The 11,406-nt window shown below is 32.8% G+C and overlaps 2 protein-coding genes across 2 annotated transcripts; one reads left to right on the top strand and one right to left on the bottom strand.

Annotated features, from left to right (window-relative positions):
• Positions 1-33: 33 nt before the first annotated feature.
• LOC111366971 (dirigent protein 1-like) lies at positions 34-665 on the top strand. The gene is made up of 3 exons (XM_022987651.1): positions 34-387; positions 471-532; positions 656-665. The coding sequence occupies exons 1-3, from the start codon at positions 34-36 to the stop codon at positions 663-665; spliced, it is 426 nt and encodes a 141-aa protein (XP_022843419.1).
• A 3,739-nt stretch (positions 666-4,404) lies between these two features.
• On the bottom strand, positions 4,405-6,190 carry LOC111368068 (cytochrome P450 71A6-like). Its single transcript, XM_022989259.1, has 2 exons — positions 5,253-6,190; positions 4,405-5,145 (listed from the first exon to the last, which is right to left on the bottom strand). Exons 1-2 carry the CDS (start codon positions 6,147-6,149, stop codon positions 4,537-4,539), a joined length of 1,506 nt encoding a protein of 501 aa, XP_022845027.1. The 5' UTR covers positions 6,150-6,190; the 3' UTR covers positions 4,405-4,536.
• Between the last annotated feature and the right edge of the window lie 5,216 nt (positions 6,191-11,406).

The following is an 11,406-nucleotide window of genomic DNA, read 5'->3' as shown; positions in this document are numbered from 1 at the left end:
GAAGCGGAACTTGGACAGCCTAAAGAAACCAAAATGACGCTATATTTTCAAGATTATTCGGGTGGGCCTAATGCCACTGTAGTGCAGATTACGGATCAACCCGATGGCCTTCTTAGCTTCACCAAATTTGGAGCCATCTTCTGCACCGATGACCCGATAACAGAAGAATTTGATCCATCTTCGGCAGAGATTGCACGGGCCCAAGGTTTGTATGTGACCTCGGCTTTAGATGGGACGAATACACATGTCCTAATATCGATTGTCTTCACGAATGAGAAGTACAAAGGTAGCACTCTTGAGATACAAGGAAGCAGTGCTCAGTTTGAAAGGGTTAGAGAAGTTGCTGTGGTTGGTGGCACCGGAAAATTCCGTCTCGCGCGCGGTTACGTGAGTTTTGAAACGATTCATTACGATGCTAAAATTTACTATGCAGTTATTCAATGCAATGTTACTGTATTGCACTACTGAAGGGCATCAAGATTTTCATACATTCAGACTTTGTAATAAGTTCTATTGGTAAGATAAGAGAAAGGTTTCTGTATTGAACCATTAGTTCGTTCTTCTCAATGTATTTTGGTAACTTCTAATAAGTTCTATCGGTAGGATAAGAGTTGACTTATTCACTATTTGGAATTACTATTTGTTCTTATTGCAGAATTGATTAATGGTAACACTAGTATACTTGGAGGGATTTTGCTAAGTGTACATAATAAATGTACACAAAAGATGACATAATGTGATGTGGAGGGAAAAAAATGGTTAAAAAAGATGATTGTATTTTAAACAAACAAATGATAAAGTGCAATGTGGTATTATGGACACTTCTATATATATGCTTATGTACCTACAGTGTTCCATATACTTGGAGTATATTGAATAGACAATGTGTTGAGTTTAATTCGCTATCATTAACTTTGTAATAAGTTCTATTGGTAAGATAAGAGAAATGTTATTCTGTCGACTTATTCGCCATTTGAAATTATATTTGTTTTTATTGCGGAATTGATTAATGGTAACATTGGTATGCTTGGAGTATATTGAATAGTGTTGGATTTTATGGGCAATATTAAAGAGATAAAAACGAAAATCAACACAAGAATTTTACGTGGTTCGACGATGTGCCTATGTCCACAAGAGTGAAGCAGAGATTTCTTTATTTAGTAGTGAAAAATAGGGTTACAACATATTATTTATACTAACCCTAGCCTGGGCCCATATAAGACTTTAAGGCCCGTACAAAAAATACCCATGTACCGTACCGTACCACGGGGGCGTTGCCCCCGCACACCAACCTATTCAGCGTCCCTAACAACCAGATAGTGAATTAAACCCGCGCAAGGCCAATGCTGTCGCTTCGTTCCGTTCGATGCGCTCCGCGCCGATATCGGCCCATTTGATCTAGGACCTGTATTCCACTCTATATGAGCCACATACACAACAAATAGACCATGTGTTGAGTTTAATTTTCTATTATTAACTTGCAAATGATTAAATTTCATTTGATTGAAGGGGTATTTTATATAAATTGTGGACATGATAGTTTATATATGTTTTTGAGTTTAATGGTTTGTTGATTTATTGATGGGTGAGATCAATTTGATTGATAAAATATTTTGATGAGTTGGGATTTTGAGAACAGGCAAAGTAGAAGCACATGAATTCATGTCAAGAATTGTCGTCCTGAACAACATGCAAGATGATTACTTAAGTATTTATGTTAAATGATTATAAGTCTGAAATCATATTTTAGTTGTAACTAACTTCAACATTTATAATTATATAGTTCACATGATCGTTGAAGTAAATAATACTTAAGTTAGTTAGAATAATTAAATGGACATATTTGCGCCTGTACTTAATTATGCACTATTTTGCCTTTAGTAAAAAAGTAAATATTAATAATTAGATTGAGTGATCTATAATCTACTAGACATGATATAATTATAGGAGCTTAGATAATATAAGTTCGAACAAGACCCTATAGTAGTTTTAAAAAAAAAAAAATAGACTCAATTACAATTACTTTGAAAGTTTTGGAGTTAAGAATAATTGTGATTAAAATTTAGGAACTACATGTACAATTATATCAAATTGAGGCTCAATTTGATTTGGGTTAGAATTTTTGTGCCCATATATGGACACAGAGGAAAAAGAGAGAATTTGAAAAATTGTGTTTTATCCTTAATTTCTTTGATCTGTTCTTGGTTTTTCCAAGTTAGAATTTAATTTTATTCATTCAATCAAAAAATATGCCTAGAAGTATGGTGACGACTTTGAAAAACTGTAGAAGGTTTGAAGGTTTGAAGAATCAAATTATTGAAATAAAAAATTGGAAGTTCATGAGTTAGATCTAGTTAAAAAAATTAATTATCAAATTTTGATAAATTTTGATTCTTTATTTATTGATTTAACATATACGTAAATATCTAGTAATGATCTTGAATAAAATAAAATAAAAATTATTTTTCGAGTAATTCTTGTTCCGAATTCCAACAAAGACATGGTTGCTTTGGTTTTTGATAAGTTTTCATCTATGTTTAAAAGCTCATTCATTTCATTTTCCACTATTTTCAAATTTTACTTATTTTAGGTTTTCGGTTTAAGTGATGAACAAAAGATACTTATAAATTGACGAGCGTTATGAAGTCACTATTACTTCTAGATGGATTCATGCTTGAGCTTTTAGTTGTATTTCAATTGACATGAGTTGTGGATCCGAAATTAAAGAATCTTGATTCACATTTCAATGTGACTTTTGTTGTAGGTTACTTCGTCCAATTAAGACGTATGCATGTTATTTTTTTACATAAAATCATCTTACATTATAATTTTTCTAGATCTCTCTACAACCACAAAAATTGGGCCACTTGAGGCCATGTAAGTCAATTTGTACCTTTAGATGAATTGCATACCAAGCAAATTGGAACTATTTTCAGTCTGTATCTCTAAACCAACCACAACAGTGTTACATTAAAAAGGGCAATGCACATGGTTACATACTAGTTAATGAAAAACGTTTATTAAAATAATATAGGATTGAAACACCTAATTTAAAAAGAGAAAATTAGTCCAAACCCTACATATAAACTATATAATTCAAAATTAAGATGGTATAGTTTTAGTTTCACAAATTAGGTGATAATGAAGATTAAAATTATAATTTATATACTAGATAATTATCTTATTAATGATTATTCAATGGGCTCTTTGGGTTCGGCTCCAATTTTGACCAGGAATTTGTATGTTGGATTGTTGGTGCATGTAGTTGTGGCGATGCCGTGGTGCTAGTGGTAGCACTGCAAATTTGGTTGTACGTATCTATGTGATTGCAAACTTTGTCCGCCTTCTATTCAATTTAATATTTTTTGTAGACTTCAGGAATATTGTTTGTAAAATTTTGGTGATTATATGGGAAATCTTAGGTTTCGCTTAATTTGTAATAGAACTGAATTTGTGTGTGCAAGGTATCTGTGCTAATATTTGACTATGCTTGGAAAAGTAGTAACTTTGCTCGTACTCTTCTTCTGTTTGGCTATTGTGCTACTTTAACAAAAGTTTCCCTCAATTATGATATGAAAAGTGTAAATGAAAGACGAAAAATTTTCAAAAAAAAAAAAAAGAGAAAGAAAAAAGTGGGAGGTCATTCATATACTTTTTAGAAAAGAACAATAACTAGCAATGAGTTTTTGTCTTAGAAAGTCTAACACACACCAACAATAATGCCTTGCGCTTCATTCTTTTGAAAAATATATTTTTAACAGTGTTTTGACATCATTTCAACCGCACATTTTTCAATAAAATAATATTACACTCAAATTCAAATGTTTTTTTTTTTTAATTTTTTAACCACACATTTTTCATCAATACACTATTCAAAAATTCATTCTTTTTCTCAAAATGAGGCTTAGACAAGGGCAATATGCCAATATGTCACATTCTCTACACCATTGCCCACAAATATTATAAAGACTAATTTGTAATTATATTTATTTATTCTATAAAGGTATATTATATTAGTAATACTGAATATTAAATTTATTTTTATTGATTATTATTTATTTAATTAAGGTCTTAAATTTTCATTCTTTTTAAAAAAAGATTATTATATGGGGAGGGAAAGGGAAAGAGAACGGGAATTGAGAGAACTACCATCTGGTAGGTGAGAATTTCACACTATTGTATTAAATTCACGTGAATTCCATTTCAAATGAAAGTTTAATTCTTTTAAATTTTATGAAAGTATATAGAAATTTACGAAAGACTTCTACTAATTTCATACAAATTTATACAAAAAATCTAAGAAGTTCACAGAAATCATCACTTAAAAAAGTCCATTAAAGTGTTCAAAAGTCTCAATTGAATATTATAGGAGAGGGATTCGAGTCTCAGACAAATTAAGTTTCAACTTTTATTAAAAATAACAAAATTGAGTTTAAAACAAATAGATATATGTGTATTATATTGAAAATAAGATAAACTAGCTTTATTATTGCGATGATAATAGATAATTATAGAGACAGACGATAATGATAGCAATTAGTTACTAGCGAAATGGGGGACTGCAGTCACAAGAAGAGGAAACTTTATATGGACAGCAGTTCCAGGAGCTTCAGTCATGTCCAAACTTTTTTTAGTTGTAAAGTTGAATTTATGCATCAACTTTGCCAATGCAAGTTCATCGACACCCATTGCAAATGTAATACCAGGACAGCCTCTACGACCGACACCAAATGGGATAAACTCGAAATTGAACCCTTTAAAGTCAATTCCCGAATCAAGAAACCTCTCTGGATGAAATTCTTCAGGATTTTCCCACAAAATAGGATCTCTTCCAATCGCCCAAGCATTGATCATCACTCGGGTTCCAGCTGCAACTTCATACCCCATTAATGTAGTATCATGGGTTGATTCTCGAGGGAGCAGTAATGGAAGTGGAGGATGTAATCTTAGGCTCTCTTTGATCACAGACTTTAAATAGGGCATTTCGTTTTTCTCTAAATCTTCTTCTGTTATCTCTAATTTACTTCCGGCTACTAATCTCACCTCGTTCTGCAGTTTCTCCATGATTTTCGGGTGCTTTAAAAGCTCTGCCATTGTCCACTCTAGAGTTGTATATGTTGTATCAGTACCAGCACCAAACATATCCTGTCAAAAGGAAAAGGATTAGACGATAACCAAATTGTTTCTTCAATGAAATCTAATTGTGTTTTGAATATTCTTTGCAAGAGAGAAAGATACAATGGGATTCTTACAAAAATGAGAGCTTTAATGGTATCAGTTTCAATAGGGTAACTGGAACTATTCTCCCTTTGAATTTCGAGCAATATGTCCACAAAATCTACTTCATCGCTGCTCCCATCACGATCTGTCTTTCCTTGCTTTCGACTTCTATGCTCTTCAACTACACGCGTCAAAAATTCATCAAATGATTTAGCCACTTTCTCCAATCTGGCATCCAAACCATTCACACGACTAACCCAGTTTAGCCATGGCACGAAATCCCCAGGGTTAAAAGTGACCAATAACTCCCCAATCTCCTTCAACATCAACTCAAAGTTCTCACTTTCTTCTCCACCGCCATATTTCTTCCCCAAGACCACTCTACTTATAATACCATTAGTAAGCGACACCAATAGATTGCTCAAGTTTACCTCAGATATCGAAGAAGAGGATGAATTTCTAATTTTTTCAATCATAAGGGACGTTTCTTCTTCTCTTATATGACGATAAGATTGAACCCTCTTGTTGCTCAAAAGCTGAAGCACGCCTATACTTCTAACTTGCCTCCAGTGATCACCATAACGAGCGAAAGCTATGTCCTTGGAGCCATAAACAATTCTATGCATAACGCTTAGTTTCGGCCTGCTTGAGAAAATCAGGTCCTGATTTTTCACTATCTCTCGAACTGCGTCAGCAGAGGATACTATCAGTGCTGGTACATTGCCCAAATGAAGCATCATGAGTGGACCGTAGCGTTCGGATAGTTCTTTAAGTGAGCGATGAGGGTGTAAGCCGAGTTGGTGAAGATTTCCAATTACTGGAAGTTTCGCTGGAGATGGTGGCAACCTTTTCTTGGATTTTGAAGTAGCATTATTGTACCATTTGTAAAGGAAGATGATGAACAAAATAAAGGAAACAAAATAAATCATTTTCTTTTATTAAAACAGATGAAATTTGCTGGACAATTTTGTATATGTTCGACTCTTTATAGTATATGTTTCTCCCTTAACACCAATATTTAATCTTGAAAATCATACTGGGAACGCAGATGCAGTCTGCGATGAATTTCAACATGTTTTTGCATATTTTTGCTTGGATGATGTAAACTTCTAGATGGAGTTGACATCTTTTGTATTATTGCCTCCAAAATATATTTTCTTGAGTCATCAGAACAATTATTGAAACATTACAGTCAAAATACTAATTATAATAATGACTGGTATTTATTAGCACGTAATGAGATACATCATCCATATGAATTCTCATTTTTCAATAGTTTTCTCTTAGATTACAAACTTCTAGATGGAGTTGACATCTTTTGTATTATTGCCTCCAAAATATATTTTCTTGAGTCATCAGAACAATTATTGAAACATTACAGTCAAAATACTAATTATAATAATGACTGGTATTTATTAGCACGTAATGAGATACATCATCCATATGAATTCTCATTTTTCAATAGTTTTCTCTTAGATTACAGTATGTCAACAAGATAGCCACGTAGCAGTTAACAAGTGTGTCTTTGTAAATAAAGAGGACTTTCAATAAGTATGTCAAATTCTCTGCACCATATCCCAAAAATATATACCATTCTGCATATTTTTATTCTCGTTTTAAAAGAGAGTACAAAGCATTGTTCGGTATGTGGTTCTCTAAATTTGTACTGATACTATTTTGAGAACAATCTAAACACTTGTGTGAAGCAAAATTCTTTTAAAGAAGAAACCTTTTAACTCTTGCCACAACAAAATTAATTTAATTCATTCCTTCTATAATTTTTATTTTATATTTCGAGATTAGCACGTAATGAGATACATCATCCATATGAATTCTCATTTTTCAATAGTTTTCTCTTAGATTACAGTATGTCAACAAGATAACCACGTTTTTTATTAAACTAAATTTTTTTATTTCAGAACTCGTCTTTTCTTAACAAGTGTGTCTTTGTAAATAAAGAGGACTTTCAATAAGTATGTCAAATTCTCTGCACCATATCCCAAAAATATATACCATTCTGCATATTTTTATTCTCGTTTTAAAAGAGAGTACAAAGCATTGTTCGGTATGTGGTTCTCTAAATTTGTACTGATACTATTTTGAGAACAATCTAAACACTTGTGTGAAGCAAAATTCTTTTAAAGAAGAAACCTTTTAACTCTTGCCACAACAAAATTAATTTAATTCATTCCTTCTATAATTTTTATTTTATATTTCGAGTAAGTCATTATTCTAACCCGTAGATAGAATATAAATTACATGCACCATATTTTACCAACATAACATTACAAAAAAAAGGACTTAGATCCATATTGTAATGAATCTATTTCCTTGCAAGGGCTTTAATCCATATGTAACAAAATTATTTCCTTGCAAAACTGTTGTCAATACCCCATCTTGATGCTAAACGAATGATTCAGTAATAAGTTGCACACAATGTTTCTTGATGAGTGAAAGAATAGATATGTCTCGGAATGTGAGTTCATTCGTTTACTTTTTAGAAAAGATCAATATCTTGCTATGAGTTTTTATCTTAGAAAGTTTAACCCACCAACAATAAGTTGTAATTAAATAATTTCCAATTGTCTCACCGTCTTTTTTTATTTTTTATCCAAGACATTTCACATGATCTGTTTTTCATAAAACCCACATTTTTTTTTTTAATCTAGCTCTGTTAACGTGTAGAGCATTGTTAGAGATGGTCCACGTTTATGTATTTAAATTTGGAAAGTATAACTTATTTTGATATGATTTGAAACTTTCAAGGCACAATAAATTCTAGTAAAATCTCCCCTAAGGTTTAGAATTCTAGTCAAATTCGACCAGCTACTAAGAGCCAACTTGAAAATCTTGACTAGCTCAACATGGTACAATAATATAATTCAGCAGGACATAATTGAAGTTTACAACAGTTCAAGGATGTAATAAACCAATCTCTTGCCTGCTAGTTCAACTTGGCATCAGCTTCAAATTCTCCTGTCAGATTTATCACTGCAACTACAATATCAACTTGACTCTCGGGTGAGATTGATTATCGTCCCTTGCTCTGAATATTTGATATGAATGTGATAAGATGTACGCTTTTAAATGGAGACTTACTTTTTAGTTTATAATTTTATTTTAAGTGGTCGAACAAAATCGACCTTCTGAAATTAAGCACGTGGAATCCGAGCGACCATTTAACGGCCATATTTTACAGATGTGGATGATAAGGACCATTTCTGTCAATAAAACATTTATTTTTTGGTCAAAATTCAATCAATACGTTGTGAATCCATAGGAAGTGAATAGGGACGAAAAGGACTAAAAAGCCATATTTATTATATAAATAGATAAAAAAATGTTCAAAATTTCTTGAATCTTAAACAACTTGACAGCTAAAATATAATCTTATATATCAATCCATTGACTTTCAGCAGGACATAATTGAAGTTTACAACAGTTCAAGGATGTAATAAACCAATCTCTTGCCTGCTAGTTCAACTTGGCATCAGCTTCAAATTCTCCTGTCAGATTTATCACTGCAACTACAATATCAACTTGACTCTCGGGTGAAATTGATTATCGTCCCTTGCTCTGAATATTTGATATGAATGTGATAAGATGTATGCTTTTAAATGGAGACTTACTTTTTAGTTTATAATTTTATTTTAAGCTGTCGAACAAAATCAACCTTCTGAAATTAAGCACGTGGAATCCGAGCGACCGTTTAACGGCCATATTTTACAGATGTGGATGATAAGGACCATTTCTGTCAATAAAACATTTATTTTTTGGTCAAAATTCAATCAATACGTTGTGAATCCATAGGAAGTGAATAGGGACAAAAAGGACTAAAAAGCCATATTTATTATATAAATAGATAAAAAAATGTTCAAAATTTCTTGAATCTTAAACAACTTGACAGCTAAAATATAATCTTATATATCAATCCATTGACTTCCAATTAAACATATAGAACTTGCACATGATGGGATGTTTAATTGATTGTGGTATCTTTATTATAATTGGTTACTTGGACGATCGATTTCTGAGGTAACTGTGAATGCGCATCACTTGCATTAGAAATGGTCAACTGTAATTATTTTTTCTTTAAACCTAAAGTGTTGGTGGGATGTCTTCCAGAAGTCTTAAAATAATACAATAGAAAGGAATAGAAGAAGTTGGAGAATGTAGAAAACTTGAACTATATCAAATGATAAAACGATAATTACCCCACCAATTCAGTGATGCACTTGAAAACACAAATATGCTTCTATGATATAATGAAACTATCATGTTTTCTGTATTGTGCATTGCAAAGACGACCCGAACATCAAAGATTTATATCTATATACTTGGGGTTTATTCTTTAAGGCTTGTTTGATAGTGATTTTGAGAATTGATTTTCTGATCGTTAGAGAGAATAGTGAGATTTTCCTGTGAGAGAAAAAGTAAAAAATGACAGCTAAAATAGTGAAATAGTGGTCAAAATTTTGATTTTTTGGGGAGGAAAATCACTACCAAACATGCACTTATTCTTGAGAATTACAGAATATAAACAAGTTTTACGGAGAGAAAATACTAAAATGAACAAGTTTATTGTGCAAGAAAAATAAGGAGACAAAAGAATATTATATTGGTTTAGTATCAAAAGTCTTTATTAAGTGAAAACGTGAATCTGTTAATAGATTTTCACATAACCATTCATGTAAAATTGCAGCTTTTGTTCGAATCTTTTGGTATAAGATTTTCACATAGGCAATTTTAAGCCAAACAGGCTGACAATGTGAAAATTTGACTACAGTTAGGGACTGGCAACTGTAAATCGGGAATGGATGTTATTCTATAAATTCAAGTTTTGGGTACTTAGTTACACAGAGAAAAGCATACTCTGAGACTTTGATTGAGGCAACAAAGTATTGTGTTGGCCCTTTCATTTTCTTTTTACATGTTTCTTCGTTTTAGTAGAAAAAAAAGTTGGAATGGTTTCCGTGAACATTTTGTGTTGCTTAAAGTTAGATTCAATCTTCTGCACTTTGATGCTTAGTCAAATTTCGAGTGTTTTCATTACTAAACTTGCACAAAATAAGTATTGGCTGGTTGGGGACGGAAAACCTCAATGCCATCGTAGGGAACATGAGACAGTCCTGTGACAATTGGTATCAGAGCATGGTTCTGATCGAGGAAAATTAATCAAAGTACATTTTTGTAAGTTATTGGGAAAACTGTGATTTGGCTCCAAGTCAAAATTTGAAAGATCGGATTGGAATGCTTGAGGAGTTTGTGGGTGCCCCAATGTTGAATGATGCTGTCAGTTTGGCAGCTCAAGCAGAGGAAACGAGGCAAAATTTGGCCGAAATGAAGCAGGTTCTCAAAAATTTTGTTGCTATAATGAACAGAAAACACGCATCCATGTTGGGGGATGTCATGGTAGTTGTAATATTTAATTATGAGTTGAGGTGGTTTCAATGCTGTGAGTGGGTCGGCTACTCCGCCCATGAGCATTGGTCATCTTTGCCACGTGGATAAGAGAGCCGCAACCTTGGTGCCACATGTGACGAGGTGTAACAACTACAATATTAACTTGACTATCGTTGACTATCGAGTGACATAGGTCATCATTGTGACAGCTAAAATAGTGAAATAGTGGTCAAAATTTTGATTTTTTGGGGAGGAAAATCACTACCAAACATGCACTTATTCTTGAGCATTGGTCATCTTTGCCACGTGGATAGGAGAGCCGCAACCTTGGTGCCACATGTGACGAGGTGTAACAACTACAATATTAACTTGACTATCGTTGACTATCGAGTGACATAGGTCATCATTCTTGGAGAGTCTTTAAATTTGAATTAAAAAGACAGATTAGTAGAAGATAAACATCAGATAAGGAAGAAACTCAGTTTTTCAAATCTGTAATTGTTTCTTCCAATATTCAGTTTTTTGAGATTTACGTCAAACACTTGACACATCCTAGAGCTTTTTAACCTAGTTTAGCTCGAAATATAAAATAACCTGAGGTATGAGACAAGATGTCGAATAATCAAGACTGCATCCAATAAATCTAACTTCATTTTTTTATGTTTTAAATTAAAAAGAAAATGTTGGCAGATTACAATGTTGTGACGTCCTTTCAAAAACTTCTTAAATCTGGAATAAAAGTTCCCCATCCCCATCCACACCCCCACCCCCCCCCCCCCGGGT

Source organism: Olea europaea, chromosome 18, assembly GCF_002742605.1.
Source record: "Olea europaea var. sylvestris chromosome 18, O_europaea_v1, whole genome shotgun sequence".
Taxonomy (NCBI): Eukaryota; Viridiplantae; Streptophyta; class Magnoliopsida; order Lamiales; family Oleaceae; genus Olea; species Olea europaea.
This window is presented reverse-complemented; position numbering and strand designations above follow the sequence as displayed.